Raw genomic sequence first — 23,504 nt, 5'->3', positions numbered from 1 at the left:
ACGAAGCATAACTGAAAAACTGATTCCCCTTAAATTCAGTTACTGGTCATTATCATGATGTGTTCCAAGCCCCTATACTGCAGCTCCCCCCCCCAAAAGTTATCTGTTTGAACTGAAATGGAAGCAGGTCTGAGAGATTTGGCTGTACTACAAGATTTAAGTTTCCCTGAGATAGGAAGGTTTACTGTGGGTGAAAGACAAACAATGATTAGAATACCGTCTCAGCAGGAAGATAAACATGCTACACGTGGCTTTCCACTGCATTCATTATTCTAACACACTCGAACATCCGCAATGAATTCAACACAATATTCCATTCAAAGCATATTTTAACGACTGAAAAATATCAATCATGCTGTAATTACAAACTATTTTAGCTCAAATACTTTAACTGCATGCCTTTTCCATGTCATCAGGACCACCATTGGCTAAAGACAAAGGAACGCAATCCTTGTGCTTTAATGGCTGCATTCCGTCACAGCCGCAGGGCCTCTTGGTTTCTACGTCTTAGATGAGGGTAACAGCAGAGCTTTTTAAACTGTATTCTATTTCTTTATACATCCTTCGCCTTGTCTCTCCCTTTCTTTAATGGCCTTTATAAGACCATTAAAAAAGTACCCGAGATGACTATCACAAGGCATTCCCATTCTCTGATCAAAAGCTGCAAGTCCTTGCACTACCTTACTACCATTTCCTTAGTGCATTCCTGATATGAAAGCAATTAATTTAATGAGAACTACAAACTCAAAGAAGGTTTGTGGAGATCTATCCATTTCCTTGGGCCGCAACACCAGCTCTGCCGGACTGTGCCCAAGATCTGGGATGTGTTTGCACACAGGGGGTTTTGTGGCAGGAGAACATAACCATTAAAAGAACTGATCGGGCGCAGGGTGGGGGTGGATGAAATGCTGGTGTGACCACAGCTATAGCCAGAGGAACAGGGACATGGCCACAACACACAGGCCACACAGCACTTCACACTTTAGCAAAGGGGCCAGAGGAAGCAGCGTGTTTCCTGACCTACCACACAGGTTTGGTGGTGCAGACATTGGCTGGACAGGAGCAAAGGAAAAAGACAATGACCGAGGAAAGTGTCTAAAGGGTGGGAAACATTTTAGCTTGGGGTAAGCAAGCTCAAAAAGAAAAGTGCTTATGTCAAAAATATGTTTGTCTGTATCATGTTATTGTGTAATTTACTTCTTATGTCCTTTGCCCGTAACATTACAGGTGGATCTTGAACACAGTAACATACAGGAGTGCTGCTGAAACAGAGTTTTTGCCTTCACGCTGTGGGTGTGAAAGTAACCATCACCTCCACTTGGTTTTGGGTGGTACATGAGGAAGCCAAGTGGGTCAGTCTGTTTGACCGCTTAGACAGCTAAAGGGAGCAAATACCCTGAAAATGCTTTTGAACCAAAGTGTAATGCACAGAATGTTGGACCTCACTGACCCATAAGAGTGGAATTCTAATTTGTTTGCCTGAGTGGTGACGGGTATGTGAGGAATGCTTGTCCAACTTGGACGAGTGTTGGTTCACAGATCCATACAGGGCCGAGCAACTCTCCACCATCATTGTGAGAGTTTTATAGTATCAGAAAGAATCCACTTAAATCTCCTCAAACCTTAATATTAGACTAAAACAACTGTACAAAAAAAAGTTTAAACTTCAGCAAGGTCACATCTGTACAGTAGGCCTGTCTGCAGGTGTGAAACACAAGGGCACTAACTGTGTCACATCTGGTAGTGCTCTGAGGAGCCAGTTTAAAGGTTGGCCCCATATCGAGCCACGTTCAAAAGGTGTTTCTGGTAATCCCATCAAGACAGAGTGCTAATGCACACCGCATTGGGTCTTTGCTCGGACCTTACTTTCCCTGACCTCTGCTTCCACTATCTGTTCACAGAGGCATCTTGTGTCTTTGCGTGCAAGGGCATGCATGCACATGCTTCATGTGTGGATTCATGAATACGTGCGATACTCCTGCAACACTCCTGATTTCAGAATTCCGTGTGCCTCCAGAATAGCACACAAGTCAAACCATGCGTGCAACACTTTTCCTGCTTAGTGATCTGTTTATGGCCCTTACACTCACCAAATATGACTATGAAAGACCACGTCTCCTAAGCCAATAAAACATGGGGAGTATTTTGCGGTCAGGTTATAGAGGACAAAGCAAGAATTTGGACTGAACCAAAGCAGGGAGAAAGACAGAGAAGGAGAACAGATGTCTGAAATCTCAGTCGTGAAAAAAAGGGCACACGGGCCAAGAACGACTCCAGATACAGATGCTGCTTTGCTCTGCCACTGATCCGACCCAGGGCCTCAATGATAAGCCAAAGATATAAACTGTTTGCTTAAAAATACCAAGTTAATAAACTTCCAGCAAAAAAAATCCACTGATAGCATTCATCCTCCTGCGCAGCCTCTGAGAACATCCTGAAAACAGCCGGTGCGTGGAGCGAAACTGATAAGCAGCGTGAATGAAAGAAGAGCAGGAAACACGCAAATTCCAAAACCCCAAACAGAGGAGGCCGTGCAGGCAGATGTGTGCCTGGCGTCTCATCGAACAGATACCCGTTTATCTTTGACTGGAATCAAGGAAGACTCCTGCCCACACCTGCCTGTTGTATCGCACCCAACACTCAGAAATGTGAGCGCTGCACTGATGCTGTGGTTCAGGGGGAGCAGGAAATGTGTCAGAGGAGAGAAAACGGTGACAGAGACAGAAAGGGTGATAATGGAGACGATTATCAGCGCTCGGGCGGATTTGTGAAAACAAGAAACACCGGAATGCACTTCAGATATGATATTATTCTCTCTTCTGAATGTTGAGGTATGCTTCCTCTGATACAGATGCAGAGACAGTGGGTGGGGGGCGGAGGGTACGGCACAAGGAGGAGTCATGGTCCGGAATAAGAACAAGTATAGATGAGGGAGAGAATCAAATCAATTAAACGTGTAACCACAACCTTACTGTAGCTGAAATGTATTTGAATTCATATAATTTAGAGCCTTAAAGAGATAGTTTGACATTTTTGGAAACACATTGTTGAGTGTTAGATGAGAGATATAACTGCCATGTTTGTCCGGTATGATTAGATAAGCCTGCTGGTGTATATACCGGACTGACATTAGAGTGGTATACATCTATTCATCTAACTCCTGGCGAGAAAGAATATTCCAAAAATGTTAAACTATTCCTTTAAACCCCTTTAAGAACACACTCTACAGAGCTGTGCTGTCTCAAAAAACACACTCTCCCTTCAGAGCACCAGATAAGAGAAGGTGGAAACATTTACCTGGCACACCTCGAACAGATGTTGAGAGTAACTTTGGCCTGTGGTTCAGCCTGATAGGAGCTGCGTCCCTGGCTGAATTTACTGCCGGATGGAGCCAAGCCCGTCACACCCTCCATCCGCAGGTCATCCAGGTCCTCTGAGGGGGGAGGGAGCCAAAGAGACACCAGGAGGGACAGAGGGAGGAAAAGGAAGAGAAAACAAGGAAGAGAAAGCACGGTCATTAATCATACTTTGGTCTCTCTCGTGTCAATATGATGCCCAGCGATGACAGTCTGCTTCGAGTCAAAGGAGCAAGCAAGCACATAACAGTAAATAAACATCCTGCTGCTGCGCTCGCTCACACGCTTTGCACACACATACAAAAAAACTCTACTTTATAAGAAGTGATGCGGAAGAGTCAATGACACACCACATCACAGAGTCAAAGAAACAGGAAGGGCACGTTAATAAGCTGAAGACGAAAAGGAGACAAAGAACAGTGAAGTCAGAGGGGAAAAATGAGCGGTAAGATGGAGATGGGGAGCTGGAAAGTTGGGTTTTGTCTGATCTATCCCTGTGTTCTCCAGAGAAACACACACACACACACACACACACACACACACACACACACCCCTGAGTCTCTAAAGAAGTCCATATGCATCAGACGCCAGTATTGTTCATCCTAACCTCTCACTCTGTCTGTCTGCAGCCATTATACTCACATGTGACCTTATATGCTTAAACAAACACACACAGTTAACAGGTGCGGAGGCCCTTTTTCACTTTTCTTCTCATCCACATGTTGAATAAACTTTCTTTGTGTCTGCCTTCCCTCTCTATTCGAAGATGTCTGCTTTATCTCAAAATACAGCTGTTCCCTATGTGATGAAATTATCTCCACATGGAACAATTAAATGTTGGAAGTTTGGATGCGACACAAGACTAAACAGGATCACCAGCCATTATATATATATCAGAGTACGAAATGTCCAGCATCAAGACACAGACCCAGGTTTCTTCAATAGACACTGCTCTAGCACGATAGAGAAAGAAAGCAGAAATCACGCCAATAACAAGACTTATGAAAAAACGGTACTGAAGTGGAATAATACAAAGTTAACGGTTCATTCAATATAACAGAGGTTCAAAGGGGAGAGTCTGAGTCAGCCAGACCATTTTGGTTTTGAATGCATCCTCAAGAGATAACACATATTGCAGTACTTTCCGTGTTATGAGAATGAAACGCGAGTGGGTGTCTGGACTCTTACTCAGTTAAGTTCCCTGGTCAAGCTTTCTAAACACACGTTGAATCAGGCAGAACATTTTTTGACCGATCACCATAACAATATTTGTCCCATTCTTCTCGTCATACCAGAAGAATTTCAGAGCTTTGCCAATGGGGGGGGAGGGGGTCGCCTTCAGGACAGTATATTCTCACCTTTTGCTGCCATTGTTTCTGCTCTTGTGCTTACAGTGCAGTACAATGTGGCTGTCCCAGTGAAAAGTATTAATGTTGGTTTCAAATCACCAGACACACACATAGGGATCGCATTACCTGGCCCCTGGTTTTGTGGGGGGGTAGGGGGGGAATGGGCCTCACACCTTGGAAGAGGAGGACGCATAACTAATCACCTGGATTAGATTGGATGACACTTGCTCATGACGACTCTCTTCGTCCATCCATCTGGTCTAATCCACCAACTCTACACAGAGACATGTGTTATTCATTCTTAGTTGTCTGGATGGTCCACAATGAAATATCTAAACAACTATTAGGAGAATTGCCATTATGTTTTGTGCAGACATTTGTGGTTCTCAGAGAATGATCCTACTGACTTTGGAGATCCCCGTCCTTACCTCTAACCCCAGCATGAGGTTAACATTTGAGGCTTTGAGGGAAATTTGAGTGTAAAAAAGTAAATGTCAATATGCAGAATGATTCACATGAAGAGAGTTCACAAAGCATCTGAACAATAAGTAAGGACAGTTCAACCACCAAATGCCAAAAACTGACAAATGGTATCATGTTGCTGTAGAAGTTTGGACAACATTACAACATAACACCCCAAACTGTTGGCAAAAGATCTAAATCAATACTTCTATTCACGACCTTTAACAAAGTCTGGGACTTTTCTTCCTTTTCTTACATGTTGATCACATCATCACCATCACATCAGTCATGTCACTCACATCGTGTCCCGGCAGTCTGAGAACGAGTGTTGTTTTAGTGTTTTGTGGAGGACAGATTCATTCCAGTAAACCCCTTAAGCAGGGCGATATTAAATGTCCCATTCATCACGGTATGCATTGGAGGGGGTGGGGACAGAGAGCCACCAGCGATTTGCTCTATTTGCTGGTCGTGGGAACTGCTCAACTTTGGGCCTTCACCTTTTCCTCTTTTTTCTTCGTCAAATCCCACTTCTAAACATTTCCCTTCTTTTGGCGACTGACTAATGTGGCATGCCAGATTTTCTGTGGGTCATCGCCTGAGAGACAAATCATTACTTGACGCTTGGAAACATTCACTTGCGAGGCTGCAGTTTGCATGAAATAGCAAAAAGAACAACGGCAAGCGTCTCCGACCCTGAAGGAGAACATGACCTCTGTGTACACAGCTGCTTGTCACCTCAACTCCCACTTTGTCTTTTGGACCCGTTTCCCTCTGGTCAATATAAAATGACACAGTACTGGAGAGAAAGACCTCCGTGTCTGAGGGAAGTGAAATTAATCTCAGATACTCACCAGTCACAGAGGTAAACAAAGACTTTGTTCTGTAGTGCATCCCATAGGAACACACATTTGACTGTGTCTGAATGAAATACTGTCACAACATTTTGTGCTGAAGCAATTGGTTCTACACCGTTCCTCCTTTTGGCCAGATGAGAGACGAGAGGACACCATTTCACAAAAGAGGACAGTAGCTCCTGGTCAGCCTCACTGGTTTCTGCACGTTAACACTTGTTCGTAGATACGGACGAGTTTAGGTTCCAACTTCTGTAAAAGTAAACTTAGCCCCAAACTACTCTCCCTGTGTACTGGTGCTGCTCACTGTCCAAACATTTAAATCGGAGCACAGGCTTTTAGAGAAAGCGCAGCCCTTCATCTGTGCAACAGCAGGGTGAATCTCAGCCATGTCGGCCCTGGTTGAGGCTGAATCCACTTTCTATGGGGAGGAAGAGGTGACAGATTTCTGTGTTGTCACCACACTCTGAGGAGGTCCTGAGTGCTAAAATGTGAAACTATGAGGTTCCCGGGTTGGGGTTTGGTGTTAGCATTGTAAATGACTTATTTTACACGCATATTCTGACTCATATGCTCACACTGTATTACACTGATGTTTAGAGGCCTGAATATTACTGCAGAGATTGTTTGTGGTCTCGTACAAACAGAAACAGATATTTCAGAGTAGAATGCACCATTGTATCGACTATATTCCAACGAGCAACAATCTACTGCTCTTTAAATGTAGTTATTGAACTAGACTTGAATAAACTACACATTATATAACCAAAAACTAACTTATTACCTTGACACCGAGCTGATTTTCATGTGCGAATCCCCGAACCCATGCTCACGCAGAAGATTTAATGTGCCTCAAGTATTCCTTTCTCTTCCGTGTCTGCTTAGTCAAACACATACATGACTGAGTGCATTTTCTACAGGTTCACAGTAGAACCCACAATACCACCATGATACGTTTACAGTGTGTCTCCCATGAGACCGGCTTACTCCGAGACCACGGCAGCCTCCCGAGCCTCAGTCTAGACACAACAAACGTCTGTCCACACTCGCCCGTTCGTCAGCCCGTCACATTTCCACTCCCTGGGCACCGGGGCAGCCATGCATGCTCCCCCTGTCTAACGATGAGACATGGCAGATAAATAAAACGGTTCTGCGCTGGGGTGTAGGTGGCGGAAGGGAGGGAGAGGGGCGGGAGGGGGGTGGGAGAGAGAAATGGAAACTATGTGAGCGATGCGATCCCAACAAAAGGCCTGAACGATGAGGAATTCCGTGCCGCAATCACTCACTCACAGCGCAGTCAGAAAGGAGCGGTGTGCACAGATAGAGTGTGCGTGTGCGCCTCTCTCCAAAGTTTCCATGTAATTTAATGTTGTTTAGATAGCGACGGACTGACTGTCTCTCCACAGGGCTGAAAACACAGCTGAAGACATAATTAGCGCACCGGCTTCAGAAATAACTTATTATACACCTTTGCCGAGTCGACACGTTGACAGATGTACGGGTTGGAATCATCTCTCACACAGCAGCCCACACGTGGAGCTGGTAGACACACACACACACACAAACACACACACTCTGCACAAAATCCAAGTGCTGTGAGTTATCGTGTCTCTTCTACAGTGAAATAATTACATTTTCCATTCTTTCATGAGCAGTGAAGCCGTCTCATCACACTGATCTGTAATTAATAGTCTTTAAGCGATAGATGCCTTTTCCAGTCAAAGGCTCCATCAACTCAAGCACAGAGACCCACATGTGGGAGCAACACACTAGACGCAAAAATGCACAGCACATACTCAACCTGACACATACAGTGACACTTGCAGACCTCACACTTCAGCTGCCCTCACACGTTCAGGCAGCATTCGTTTTCCATTAAGCCTCCAGCACCAAAGCAATCCACTCTGCGGTTAGTCGTCACACAGACATCTTTGATGTGTGTCTCGGCAGGGACGCATTTGTTTGGCTTTGTAATAAAAACAATATTCCAACTTACATTTCATAATTATGTCTCGGCTTTCAAATCGCACCCTCCTCCCCTCCCGGCCTAAAAATATGCCTGTTAGGCTCCACGGGGCTTGAGCGCAGCAGTAAAAGCCCTGATCAGAATCAGATGGGGACACACATGAGCAGGGTAACTTCACAGCTCCGAGGCCTGTGGAAAGTCTTATCGCAGACTCTGGTGCAAACCTCCTTTCAACTCCCTTTCTAACCGCAAATATTACAGAGATTAGGACGTCACTGTAGGCACAGCGGAGCCTGATGTATAGACGCACTTAAATGCCAATCATTGTAGTTGGGAAAGTGACTTCAGCTGCCTCGTGTTTTGGCAATTTCATGAAGAGTATATGTAGTTCAATTAAACTTTGAGCTTTAAGAAGATATTTTGATATAATGCATTTAAAACATATATTTTTGTAAATGCATTACGCAATAGATTTATCAAAACAGCTGTCTGCCGGGATTGTTTTTTTACAGTTAAAAAATGATGATTTAAATCGCATTAAGTTATCCATCAAACTGGAGTGTGCCTGTACGAGAGGAGTGTGGACAGATGTTGATGACAGAAAAGCAACTCAATTTGATTTAATAAAACACACAAGTTCACATGAGTGAAGGGATATGGTGATGACGCGCAATAATTATTTTGGAGATCCTGGTTTCTTTGCTGTTGGTGATACACACCAATTACTGTTACAATTAATGACATGACAAGTAAGTCTATAACTCACTTGCCTATTTGGCTCTTAAATCTTAATTTTGCAGTAGAGTGGAGACACAGAACAGCGATAGAGCTATTTATTTGTTTTACTTTTTACTTTTTTCGATAAAGCTGCACACATCACTGTTGCGGGCTCTTTGGACGATTAACCCCTGATAGACAATGCATCTATTCACATAGCCTAAGTCCTTTATCTGGCATTCTGGATAACAACCCTATAGATATCATCCTTGTGTGTCTATCTTCTATCTTTTGCTTCTCCTCTGGCTACAGTAGCCACAATACGGCATCATTGTGTCCATTCAGCTCCCTTCCATTCAGATAATCAGCGACGGCGCTTATGCACACTGGAGATGCGGACGCTGGCCGTATGAGGCCGTATGAGGCCGTATGAGGCCGTGCTCTGTGTACTGATGGCTGTGATCATGCCATAAATCTAGCAGTAGTCTACTAACCTATTGGTAATTGCTTCCATTAATACCACCGTCATACTGTACCACAGCAATTTGCCACTCGATTAACGTGTCCATCGGCATGCGGAGACTTTTACAGGCGTCAATCGGGCGCAGTAAAGACTTTTACTGGCAACATTCCTCTCAGCATCGAGGCTGCGAAACCTTCAGAGGTGAGCCCAGCCCCTTTCCAGCTTCTACTTCAAGTGAAAGATTTAGTGCTGAAGCAACTTACACCACTGAGATATATGTTCTCATTCACCTCCTCTCCATGCACTATGATGACACTGCTGTGTCGTGTCGGTGTACATTGTTTCCAGGGAAACTGTTGTGTCTCTAGTACGTCTGGGTAAGGATGAAGGGGGCAATGGGGGCGATAAGAGTGTGTCTGTGTGCTGATGGTGGTGGCGGTGGTGGTGGTGGGGTGCGGCTGCTGGCGTCAGGAAGTGTGTGCCTTGTCTGCTAACTCTGGCAGTCTGAATGTTGGCCTAAGGCAGAGGACAAAGAGACAGCTCTTATAGCACAGCAATCAGCCCATTCAGTACTTCAGGTTACATTACGACACAAAGTTCAGTGATATTCACAATGTTCTCAACGGGGGTGCATGTGACTATGAGCATTTTACTTTGTAATTTTTGCTGCACCACATGTATTTATTTGACACTTTACTAGTTACTATTTTGTGATCATTAAGATTTAACATATAAAACACAACGCGTCGTTTAGTCTACCCAAGTAATAAAACAGGTTAGCTCCGACGTAGCTACAACGTAATAAGACAAGTCTGCAGCCATGCAGTACAACTGAGGCTGTTGCAGTGTCTTTAGTTTTGCAGGTTTTAGTCATAAAATCTAAATACTGGACACATTGAGTGGTGGATGCAGAGATATTTTACAGGTTAAGTGAAACTTTGACCTGCCGGTGGCGCTTGAGGAAAGGTTGAGGGTTTATCACTGTCAATATGCACATTATCACAAAATATAGGTCGACATGTTCTTTTACTTTTGATGCTTCAAGTACATATCAATGCAGGACTTTACTTGAAGTATACATTTTGATACATTTATTTACTTTTAATAACCTGTATATTTCTTCCACCTCTGGTTTTCAACATATTAGAGCTCTCTCACAGGGAATGCCAAACATATGGCCCATTTTTTAAGGGGTCCTTTTCTAATAATCGTCACAACACATATTTGTCATTCCTATCGGCCACAAAGCTAATAAGAGCTTTGCTCTTTCACCACAGAAAGTAATTTAGTGGGACTAAGTAAATGTTAAGGCCTCCATGAGTTGAAAGGCTAAGACTTTAATCGCCCTCAGAGGCAAAGGGTCTATGTGCAGTAGATGACCTCTTAACACAGAGCATTTTTCACTTATATTTCAGGCTGGTAAAGATTGGCTCACTTCACTTCACAAAAAAAGAACTGCTATGGTATCGTACCGCATACCCTGCTTGATCGAGGCAGATATGACATCCTGGAACAAAAGAGCAACACACAGGCATTGTAACTCATCCAGCAGACGCCGCTTCATTCCGTGTGTATCAAAGATCAGACACAGCTTCATCGTGCCCTCATCCTGTACCCATCAAACCCTCACTGTCACTGGGAGGCAGTGAGAGTGGGTAATGCTACTCTCACGTCCTCCTCTCCTGTTTCAGGAAAACAAGCCAGAGTGGGATGACATTCTAAAAGGATCTGTGGACCCATGCACGCGTATGCATATGCGTGTGCGTGTGCGTGTGTGGGAATGTTTCACACTGAGAGAATCTTTGTTATTCTCTACTGCAACGAAACTATGAGTGCAGGTGAAATGGATCTTTGAGTTGAAAGTGTCAACCAAACAAAACTCAATAAACAATTTCCTCTCTGAGCAACATATCTGTGAGAAAGATAAAAGTTTAACATTCATATGATATGTGAATATATTTGACTCTCCATCACAACTTAAGAAAGTCTGAGCTTTTGTTGCTACAGAGAAAATAAATGGGGAAAATGGGGTACTTCCACCAAGGATGACGAGAGCAGTACATTTACAGCGGGGAGCTGGCTAACTCGTCTCATTAACTTACCATGAAATAACACGGCAAGGCCAAAAACAGGGTGTTTCTTCCCCACACACTGAACTCGGCATGTTCCTTATTTCAGATCAGTATAAAACTGCTCTTACCACCCAGCGTAAACTCGAATTCTGACATTTTCCGTGGCTTTACAAGAACATGTGAGTCACATTCATTTCCAATATAGCTTTAACTGTGGCAAATATTAAGCACGGCTCTAATTAAAACAACTGGGAAAACACAGTGCCAGCTAGAGAATCAATAAGACTCAGCCTTTTTATTTTATTTTCTCTTTTTGAAACAGTCTGAACACAACAGATCAACCTTAAGCCATGTCTTTTGTTTTTATTGTATTCAAATAGGACAATATTGACTAGAAGTACTGCAGACCATTCCAAGAAGATCTTATTGTTCTTTCATACGCTCCTTATCCAGGTTCTGGCAAAAAAAGACATCCAGTCTGGAAAACCTTTCCTCTCAATATAGAAAAGAAGATTAGTTGTTAACTTTCTTTGCATCCTCTAAGCCTGTTTTTATTACGCACCTCATTCTTTGGCGTCTTCTAGTCGTAACACAGCAGGACAAACTAGTGCTCCTTTCTTGCCTCCCAGTAGATTTCATGCACTACGCTTAGTGTTTATAGTGGCTCAGAACCCTCCTCTCCTGTTCCTCCAGAGGTTTGGACATGTAGATATGACATCCACTCCATGTGACCTGTTTATTTCTCACTAATGTAATTGCTCTCATTTGGGTAGTGTGGATTTCTCTGCACATCAGCAAGTCGCACAACAAGAAGGCTCACGGACAATTAGCAGGTGAAATAGCCAAAGCTCTGCTCAACTGATAATACGACAACAGAAAAACTGGATCTTGAGTTATCCGTTTGTAGCGCTGGACACCGGCATCCAAAAGCTTATTTCAAAAGGTAAGTTTCAAATGCACTCATCCCGCACATAAGGAAACTGTGTTAAAATCCTTTTTGATCTGGCTTCATGCTTCCAAACTGGCTTTAAACACTGCAGCTGTAATGCCATATTTTAACCACTAGAGGTCATCCCAAGCAAACGCTTAAATAGCTAACATGCCTCCAACAATCTCTGAAGTAGTAGTGACTATTGCTGCATGAAAGATAACGCACAGACTTCACAGATAGCAATGCACCGTATAGGCTATTGAACGTTATTAATTAACAATGAATTATTCAAAGTTCAGAGAGGAGGGAAAAGTAATAGGGTTAGGTATTATGATTATCATGAAATAAAGAAAAAACATCTATAGAAACTTCCCCAAAGATATCCGTACAAATTACAGCAACAGTACATGTAGCCTTGGCTGTATCATAACATTTTATTCCACTGATTTACATGTTTAAGGACCCTGCTCGATGTAGAGTCCTTGAGCATGTCAGTGAATCCCGACCAGCTCCCGGCGTGCTGCTGAGCAGCTGACCTTCATGTGGACAGCAGCAAGGAAAAAGATTTCTCCTTCAGGGATCGATATACTATCACAGGATCACCGCGCCTGCCCAGGAGCATCAGTCATCTTTGGCATGCTTTGGCAGTCTTTCTAAATGAGGCCCACAGATCTTCCTGATGATCATTCATTTCTCTCAACACTGTGACGGTGGTCCCTGTGGAGAGCACCATGATCAGGCCTCGACACAAAATCAGAAATGACCTCGCCGTATTATTTCCTTTGAGTTACTGTCCTGGACCATAGTGAAAAAGTCACTGGGGGAATGTGTCTAGAGCTATTATCAAGGTAGGCCATCATAGACCGTCAACATCCTGCTTTATGGCTATATTTATCACCATTATATACTGCCATCCTGGGTCCCAACTGTGTTCGGCTGATATAAAGGAAAATAAAGCTCTGTGATGATAATAATAAGAAATGTTGAGAAACCAGTACGTAAACACGAAGGAGGAAAGGGATATACAACGGTATAAATAAAAACAAATAGAGTGCACATTAAATGTTAAAAGGTGTGAATCTTCGCAATTCGATTACATTATAATTCACCTGTCGACACAATGTATTGCATCCTCAATTTTCTATATAACTGCACATGGCTTCTTTTTCATTAATTAATACAAGCAATCAGACATATCTGAACTCTATTTTTCATTTAGAAAGTGCTTTAAAAAATATAATAAAGAAAGCTGCATTTTGAATCAAAGAATGAATTCATAAATGTTGAACTGTTTCATAGTAACAACTTCTGGGCCTCCGATAAACTCAAATGAAACAGACATCAACGTGATAAGTACATCATTTGTCTTGGTGACACTGGAGCAACGACTGCAGTCCATCTTAGCTAATTTGCTGTCAGAGCTTAGACTCAAACAATTTGTGGATTAATTGATTAGGCAATTGACAAAGAAAAACAATCACAGTTTTCTAAGGCAATTTTAAGAAATCTTTTTTTGGCTTCGGTAACTTGTCATTAAATAGGATTTTGATGTTTCATTCACTGTACAAGCAATTAATAAAACAAAATCTGTCGCTTTGAGAATGAGAGCAATCATCTGTTGCAGATCCAGTTTTTTAGGTCAATCTGCCACACATCAATAAATGAAGGAGACCTTTTGAATGACCCCAATGAAAAGGTCCTGCTAACAAGCACACAAGTCTCAGTGCTGTGACAGGAGAGCAGAGCGCTAAGATGTGTGTTGCCTGTGTGCCACCACAGAGCTGCAGCTCCGAGGAGAGAGGAGAGGCACTGAAACACTATAATTGGGGCCCATGTTGGAGACACAGGGAAATAAAAAAGGAGAATGTTACGTTTTGTTATTCCTCAAAGAAGTACTGAATGTCGGACATTTGTGAGCCAACGTAGAAGAAAGTACATGACTTTGAATTGAGTTCTATTTGTAGAAAAGCTGACTTCTCCCAGTATTTGACACGGCTTTCAAAAATGTAAACTGTGAAGGATTCTACAAAAGCTGCTGGTGCAATAAATCTTATGATGAAAGCTTTGCTGTATACATTTGTGGCAGCAGGTGTGTGTATGACCTCCATGTATTGTAGTGTTACAATGTAGGCAGAAACTACTTTACCACACAAAATATATCAGGCAACCAATTCAATTTGGCATGAGGCATCGCATCCCGTGTCTGCACAGACAGGGTGACACGTGTGCAGACCCTCTACTCAATTAAGTCAAAACGAGGCCTTACATCAGATGCTCTTTCCACCCACTCTGTCACTGACTCATCCATCTTAAGCCGGCACATGATGGCATGACGTGCATTAAGGAATGTGAAAACACACACACACACACACACACGCACACTTTCAAACACAAAAAGTAAACAAAAAGGAGCTACTTTGTGATTCTTCAGTCAGCGTATCTAGACTCACTGGTTGAGAGCATCTGGCCAAACTATGTAAACAGGAAGCATAGTTTCCTCTAACAGCTACTACTAAAGTGCTTTTAGTACAGCACACAAACTGACTGCTGCTTTGCTCATCCAGCGATCAATCCACTACATACAGTATGCGTCTACAAGTCGACCTATATGCAACAATTCCTTCCCTTTTAAACCGTCCCGTACGTTCAATTTCCTCGACTTAATAATAATAAAATGTAAAATAATTAACATTTCCTCAAACGCAGCGTCTACTTCACCCCCAGTAAGTGCATTTGAGTATATGCATGCAGCACAATAAATGAATTGCACTACTAATAGCACAGTAAAAGCACCAGTTTTCGTTTTTCCAGCTGAGAAAAAGTGGGAGCCCCAAAGTCAACTCAACACACCTCATGCTTTCAAGTCAGTGGGGACATTTCTATCTAATATGTCTCTCTGAGTCAGTTATTGCAGTTCCAATGTTTAATGTTGATACAATGTGATGCATCGTATCAACATTAAACATTGTTGATACAGTGCTTCCATCTTCTTAATCTCTTCATTTCAGTGGTTTGTAGTTTCAATTTACAAAGTCAATGAAATGCATTTGGACTTCTGAATATCAGAAAAACTCTCTTGATCAAAGAGTTCATGAAAAATAGTGAAAACTAATGTGCTCTGCAAAGAGACTCATTAAACGTAAATTATTACAGCTATATTTTTTTCTGTTTCACACACACTTTCTAACACACACACACACACACACACACATACACACACACACACACACACACACACACGGAGAGAGAGAGTTGGCAATGAATGTGTGATGGTAAGAAAACAGGTGTGAGTGTATGTAAACAGGAAGTGGTGAAGAGTCAACACCTGTCTGCCAGTGTGGCTCAGAAGTCTTGTTTTATGATTAAAGGTATCTAATTAGCAGAATTCAAAGAAATGCAAGGACATAGGAAAGCACGTCAAAGTTGATTCATTGTGCTGCACAACAAAGTTTACACATGCACAAATTGTGCTTTTGTACATAAAAAAAAGAGGTGTGCATATGGAGTATGAGGCATTACCCAGTAGCTCCATGGCATCGTCCTCGTCCTCTATGTCTTCCTCTGCAACCGAGGGGGCCGGGCTATGGACCGAATCAAAGGAGTCCTGGGACAACATGGCTGCCAGGAGCTTCTTGTGACGCTGCTGCTGCTCCTTTAGCCCTTTGCTCTTGGTTTCCATCTTCAGGCTAAAGAGAAAAGCAGAGGAGGAGTCAGGGTTTAAGAGCTAAAAAGATTATAACTATTTATTGACAAATATTAACATGATGACTTAAAATACATCAGCTGTTGCCGATTATTTCCCATACACAGCCCCTAGCCGTCATTAAGTACTTGAAAGTTGAATGTGAATCATCATCAAAATAACATGCTTTCTGCTACAGAGAAATGTATCGACAAAATTAGCGTGTTTTATAATAACTATGTTCCTATGGTAATTACATCCGCTGTCCATCTTATAACATTCAATCATTTTAAGTGCCATGCAGGTGCAGAGCACCTTGCTATACATGGTTAGCAGGGAAAAGATGAGATGGGAGAAATAGCTGCAGCACTAAGCACAAAGCATTAATTAGAGGATGTGGAATAAAAAAATAAAAAAGAGGGCCTGCTGCTGAGAAGGTTTCACAAGCACGTAGAGATATGAGGTGTTGAAAGTGTCCCTTCAGCTTTAAATTAAGAGGAGAGACAATAATCAAATCCAAAAGTATTAAACAAAGATAGAGCCAGAGGGGGAGAGATGTTGTTTTTATTTAATTGTTTTATCCCTGAAGTAAAGCAAAGGGAAAAGCAGACCTTCAAGACTTCTTTATAAAAGACATAAAATGTTTCCACAAATATGATACATTATACATGGTATAAGAATACAGCTATTTTGTATGTGTTCTTTTTGCACTTGATTTACACTTATTTTCATTCATTAAGGCTCATGCCAACATTTACTATACATCCTGTACTCTGGCCATTTATAAACATAAGCAGCAGGATGCAGCAACGGAAAATACATGTTTTTCTGCAGTATCCATTTGCGTCACAGCTTACTGCAGCACCATAACTGATCAGGTGTACGGCACCATATAGCTTAACAGCTCTCAGTCTGTCTCCCGGGCTGTTTGTAATTGAAAAAACAACACACGAAGAAACTAAATGGTTATCTGCACATTTCTTTTCCCATAAGCTTTATTTAATTCATCAGGTGAAATTGTGTTACTGGAATTTGGAGAACGGCAGAGAAACTATATCTTCTTCCAATACAGTCAAAGCCGCAGACTTCAGCATTACCTCTATATTGGAGAAATTAATTACCACATGCCACAGGCTAAGGGCTTGGATTAGCCGGGCAGAAGAGTATTAATTTGATGCTAATCTCAGTTTAATGACTTCTATTCACAGATAATGGGGAAGGGTCATAAGATGACAGATTTTTCTTCATACTCTCTGTGTGGTATTTCGGGGATAATTAGATCTTCTAATATGGGCAAAGCAAGGTGGTTGGGTGCAACACTGTTTCCTTTATGTAGCCAAACTCTTGGGGGAAAAGTGTGGTTGCAAGTAATCATTTTAGACTGGATGGGTGAACTTTTTCCCAGTGCTGCAGAGGGAGTAAGTGAAGGACAACACAACATATTAAAAGCAGGAGTATATGAAGGAAACACGGTGCACCATATTATGGGCTCATATCTCCTATGAAAATCTCTTGTTCACTACACCTGCTGGCAACTTCAACAGTGTCAGCTTTTAGTCCCCGCACAAGCATCAACCTCAGATCATCAGATGGTACAACCCAGTCATTAAAGATGAAAAATATAACCACAAAATCAAAGCGGCTGCTGCTGGATTTCCCTCCATTCATATGTATTAGGATCTTTCTCTGTTATTATATACACAAAGGCATCAGCATCTGTTGGTGTTAAGAGAAAGTGCATAAGAGAAATATATATTATTCAGTATATACTAGAAAGAAATATATATTATTAATAAGAACAGGAGGGTAAGAAGTAGTTTATGGCCCTGACAGACATGGGATAAGGAAGTCCCTTTCCACTGGACAGACTCTGTCAAAATAAGCCATTTGAATAAGCCTTGAATATACCGCTGCCACAGTTCCATCTGATTTCCCATGTGCCACTTGCACTTATCCATCTAGACTTTGCAGCCAATCATCCGGAGAGCCTCCACCACCTGTCAGCTCTCTGTATGGTCCTCGTGACAGGTGGGCTGGAATGAGGGACAGAAGCAAGTAATGTATCAAAATGACAAGTAAACTTACCAAAGTCGGAGGCGGAAGATGGACTTGCTTGACAAATAAGGTCACGCACACAAAAACATGCGGGGACTTTCGTCTGAAAGTGTATAAGCGCCACAGGAGATGGCCGACTGAGGCTCAGTTACGGCAGTGGTACTCTGCCAGTGTTCAGAGCGGTCATTTTGATCTCATCTGACACATTAAAACATAACCAAACCTTATCTGGAGCACTGGATCTTAAATTCATTGGTTATTTACAGAAGAACCACGATATCAGCCATTATGATTCATCGTGTATTGTCTCAATGTAAGTAATCTACTAGGGAAGTTGTATGATGATATCTATAAGTATATGTTTCCCTTTTCTCCTGTAGGTGATTTTTGACAATGAGCCAGAACACAACACTTTGCAATTTAATTCCGATCAATATTTTGAAGGTTTTTAAAAAGAGGGCTTGTTCATAAATCATTCATAGCCTGATTTATTGAACGTTTTAGTGCTAAAAACATGGCCAAAATGTGTTTTAATGGCTGTTGACAGTATTTGTGAACAGCTTGTGAATGGCTTTATCCACTGTTAGGATTTCTGTTCTGCAAATGTATTTGTAAATTTACACATATTCAATAAAATAATGCCTCATTTTTATATTTAACATTAGATTTTGGAAAACTTGTAATACACAAAGTGATTGCCTTAATGTAAATAATGAACTTGGGAAGTTTAGTGGTGATATCTATTAGTTAAAATGTTGTACCATATTCCCCTGGGGTGTCTTCCACAGCGTCCTATGGACATTCCCTCTTTTAGTTAAACCAACCAGATTTTGCAATGATCTCCATGAGCCAATCATATCATTGCTGTCTTTTAAACTGTTCTTCTCTCTGCTGCTGCCAGTTACCATTTCTGTGTGAAATTGACACAACCCTCCTCTGCCACCTTCACCTCCAGATCTCATCACATCCTGCGCCCCAGGGTTCCTTCCTTCATCAGAAGCCCCGCTCCACATCACAACCATCCAGAACCTCAGGCATTTCCCTTCACAGCTTCCCCTGTACCGATACCAAATATATTTGTGCAGTATTCATGGCATCTCTAGCCCCTAAAAGATTGATGACATTGTGATGAGGTCTGATCGCGAAAGACTCTTTTAAGAATTGATATAAATGATCTAATAGATTAGCCAAATACTCCTCCAGTTGATAAGAGACGGGATTATTTTTGGTATGCTATACAACCCAAACACACAGCTGAACCAGTTTCTCACACCCTTCATTAGGTAAACATAAAACCATCTCATTCACACACACACAGAGAGCAGGGCTCATCAGTGAGCCCACACACAGCCCCATCTCCCAGCTCAGACTTCTAACTAAGTGATTTCTGCCTATAATCCACCCATACAGTAACCTAATGAGATTAACACTGTGTGTGAATGTCAGCTCAGGACCGCGCGTGATTTATGGTTTTATATCCAATCGTCCTCTAATTAGTTACATCAGCAGCTGCAATCCATGTGACATACGTACAGCGGTAGCAACATCTGGCAGAGAAGTCCAGGAGGTAAAAGACTATTTAGAACTTGATCGTTTTGCAAGCACGTGAATTCCCCCCCCCCAAAAAAGTTGAAAAAAGGCTTCCAGAGAGGGCACCAAACACTCAGACAGTTCAACGTGTGACGCAATTACATTGTCAAAAAACAGGTCAATTTTAAAAAATCATGCACAAAATTCTTTTGGGCCTTGAGCACACAGAAATGAGGTTAGCTTTAATTTGAAATTGGGTTGAAGCAGTGTCATGGCACGCTGTTTAATCACGCCTTTGAAATGGGATTATCAAACCCATTCAGATGGGCATTCCTCAGGCGGCAGCAGCCACAGTTAGACGTCTACCTCCTCATGTTTAAAGAGCCAACAAAAGCTTTGTGAACTTTCTTGAAGTTTTAAACTTTTTTTTCCTATAAATTATTCACACATGCACATATCTATGACTAATCATACTCATAAAGCCAATCACCAACCTCCCAGCAGGGCTGCTGTCTCCACTCCAGCACACTTGGGTTTTAGCCCGAGGGATGGGTGGTTGCAGCATCTCAGAAGCCAGAGGGTCCGCGTCCTCTTCTTCCCGTCCAGCCCACTCTCCCACCACCCGAGGGCGCACCACTGAGTTATAGCCTCCCAAGTTCTACAAGAGCAACAGAGATATAATAAGAAGCAGGACAACAGACAGAGAGATAGAGATACAACGTTATCTTAACAGTATACACTTTAAATCTAGTATGATTAAAATCATAACCAAGACTATGTTCTTCCCCATAAAAAGTGTCTGTTCTGAGTTTTCAAAAGCACCATAGTAAGATATGCCTGCTCGTCTTTGACTGAATCCAGGATAGCATCAAAAGCTATTGTCTCTGCATGATCAGAGCAGGTGTTTAGTATTCATTACCTGTCCCGTCCCACAGAGAAAGGAAAATCTCTGGGCTCGGAGCCAAAGATGTTGGACATGTACTGCTGCAGTGAGCAAAAAGTGAAGTTCCTGTCAAAACATATGCTGCGTCTATCATGAAGAAACACCAAATCCAAATCCCTCTGTGTCTCTACAGCCTGGGCAGCCGCTGCACTATTGTGTTTGGGAGAGGATCGGGGGGCCAGGTGAGGACAAAGACGGAGCTAAGATGCACACTGAAGCAGCAAGGGGAGAGGAAGACGTGCTCACTGAAGTTATCACTCTCGCATATCACTCCCGTGAGATAGCAGTTCATCATCAGAAAAAGAGCCGGGCTGCTCTGTCAGACAAGTGAAAGTTATTAAACATGGCTTTCATTTGATGTCCCATGAGCGATGCTGCAGAGCGATGAGTGACAGAACTCTATTTCCACGCCACTGCAATGCCAGTGTACTGTATATATATGAGTTAATAGAGACTCCCGTCTCGTTGTTATCTACCTGGTCGAGATCGTCAGAGATGGCGATGCCTGCAGAGAGAGGAAAACGCTTTAAAGCACAGAGAAGCAAGGAATACAGTTCAAAATCCCAGTTTAGGCTTCTTCTAAGCTTAGTGGCGGGCTTGTAAGATTATCAGCTCGATCCGGTTCCCTCCCAGGATTTACAGTGACATTTACACAAAAGGTCTACGCTTTATTTCTGTATGTTGAGATCTGTTAAACACTGCTCAGCATGGTGCGAGCGTGCACTCTGCCGAGCTACGGCCACTCACTGCGTGACAGACTCTCCAGGGCCTTGCCCAGCTTCTTGCTCTCCTGCAGAATGTGGCTGAGCTCGTCAAAGTCACGGCTCTCCCTCCAGTCCCAGGATGGGCACTCGATCGACCGCGGCACTGGACGTCACAAACAGAAACAAAGAATTATTTTTGTCACATCTTCTGAAGGCACACAGGTTGGATAAGTCTGACCAAACATTATAGAACAAAAATAAAACAAACACACTGTAATTTGATCTTTAACTGCCACTGTGGCCACACAGGACTTTGTGAATTACAACTGCAGGATGGAGTTGAAGGGAAACACTAGCAGGAAAGTTAATGCGTCTCTTCCAGAAGCATCGAGCTCACTGGACAGAGGCCAGGGGACAGTGTCTGTAAGTCTCTTCGATTAACATTTAAAACAACTCAAAACAGGAGCAGGAAATGACCCACATCCTGTACTTACACCCGGCACATGTCCCCCAGCAGCGTCCCGCGGCTTCTATATGATGGTTAATTCATGAACTGTTGAATTCAGACATTATTTATGAAAGTAAAGAGGGATTTTCTTTTATAGGGATAGGGATTACTTGTAGTTCATCCATATCTAACGTTCTTACGCTCCAACGCTCCAACGCGAGTGGATTTGAATTGAACACCAGTGGGTTATGAAGAGCTGCCAAATTAATGCACAGGTCCACTCGCCACTGTTCACTGCCTGCACATACATATTAACTAGGATATGATGGAAAGGATTTTAGAATAAATGTAATGCATGTTGGAGTGAAACACATACAAGATGACAGATGCACAGAGTGAGCGTCACCCTTCTGTTTGACAGCACTGCTGCTACAATCTTCTCCTCTTGTTTACTTGGACTAAGCCGCTTGGCACTGTAACAACCATAAACACAAAGCAAGTGTCTCTGCCAATACAGACCGGAGAGGAGAAAAAATATTTCATTACTTCCGGCAAAGAGTGCCTTTTTGTCCTCCCTCTGCTCGCCTCTGTGTGTTGAGCTGCTGCCACGAAGGGCCGTGCTGTATTAACAGCATAGATTAAGGGTTAAGGATTCAATTCCCACTATGGCCGTCCATTAAAGCAGGCCGATACAGTAGAAGTGAGGCCAAAGCACATTAAACCTTTGTGTCAAACTGTGAACAGAAAGGAAGGCCGAGCATAAGTGGAAAATCTTTGGCTGTTGTGTTATTGTTACAATTTACAATAATAATAAGCGCCAGTTCTTTTTATTTCAATTGTGTATGAGCTCTGCACACAAAAACACCTATGCATGTATTTTTTATGTGATTTGACTTTAAATGCAGCTTTGAAGGCTTCTTACTCTCATAACACGCATCATTTCAGCACACCTCAATGTGAGTGTTGCTTACTTTATTCTGACCTCTCCCCTTCACTCGTTTCCATTTTTCCCCCTTATGCACTCATCTCGACACCCGTTTCCTCTTGATTGTAAGAAACGCTCAGACCGCAGCCTAAAATAGATCTGGTCTGGCAGTGACAGAGCACAATGCTAAATTATTGAAGTAGTCTATGGCTCTGCTTGCTTCATATTTGACCGAGCCTCATTGTCTCGAGCGTCATACTTCATTCCAACATCATAGCTGCATGTTAATTTATTACAGAACTAAAAAAAGTTACCGCCAGACGGATCTTCTCATCGATATTAATGCAAGAACTTTGTGAACCATTCATCTTCAGAGTGTGTAGCAGTGCAGGAGCAAGTGTGTAAAAAAGTGGCACTTTGTGATGAACTCATCTGCAGGGCTGTGGGATGCTGGACTAGACACTGTGACTAACTTTAATGAGATATAATTATATCAAATTAAAAATGGAAATTAAAGTCAATGGAGTGTGTAATTGGGATACAACTGATACAACAGGTACAGTATCAAAACTGTGCAGCTTCATAAGTGTGTGTGTGTGTGTGTGTGTGTGTGTGTGTGTGTGTGTGTGTGTGTGTGTGTTTCTGTGCAATCAACGTAATCATAAAAGAAAGAAGTAAAAAACTTTGCTGATAGAACAAAAAAATAAACTTACAAGACTTGGATTCTGGTGAGGGAGGAGAGATACTTGAAACCGCCAGGTCACTCTTGGACTTTTTCGGTTTCTTTGGGTGAATTTGCCATGGCTTCTCATAGTTGCTGTTCTCCCTTCGAGGGTTTTTGCTTTCTGTTGGAAGAGATAGTCACAATTTCTGCTTAGAATGCCCCGTTATGCAAATCCTAGAAAGCATAAATGCAGGCCGAGTTTACTCCGCAAGCTCTGTTGCGTCTCTTTCAGCTGATATTTATCACATAATGTGTGTATGTACGAAGACAAATTCCCCGTCCTGCATGTGTGTGTGTGTGTGTGTGTGTGTGTGTGTGTGTGTGTG

General features: G+C 42.4%; 1 protein-coding gene across 1 annotated transcript in view; it reads right to left on the bottom strand.

Moving 5' to 3' along the window:
- cUnh8orf34 (chromosome Un C8orf34 homolog) overlaps window positions 1–23,504 on the bottom strand; it is a gene marked incomplete at both ends in the record, with an annotated part of 51,744 nt that overhangs the window by 16,584 nt on the left and 11,656 nt on the right. Inside the window, 7 exon segments of the mRNA XM_079234265.1 lie at window positions 3,255–3,295; window positions 3,297–3,433; window positions 15,687–15,853; window positions 19,929–20,092; window positions 20,854–20,882; window positions 21,125–21,244; window positions 23,168–23,299. Coding sequence (XP_079090391.1) covers window positions 3,255–3,295; window positions 3,297–3,433; window positions 15,687–15,853; window positions 19,929–20,092; window positions 20,854–20,882; window positions 21,125–21,244; window positions 23,168–23,299 — 790 coding nt within the window.

Source organism: Taurulus bubalis (genome assembly GCF_910589615.1).
Source record: "Taurulus bubalis genome assembly, chromosome: 18".
In the NCBI taxonomy this organism is placed as follows: domain Eukaryota; kingdom Metazoa; phylum Chordata; class Actinopteri; order Perciformes; family Cottidae; genus Taurulus; species Taurulus bubalis.
Note: the sequence above shows the minus strand (reverse complement) of the source record. Positions and strands in the feature narration are given on the sequence as shown.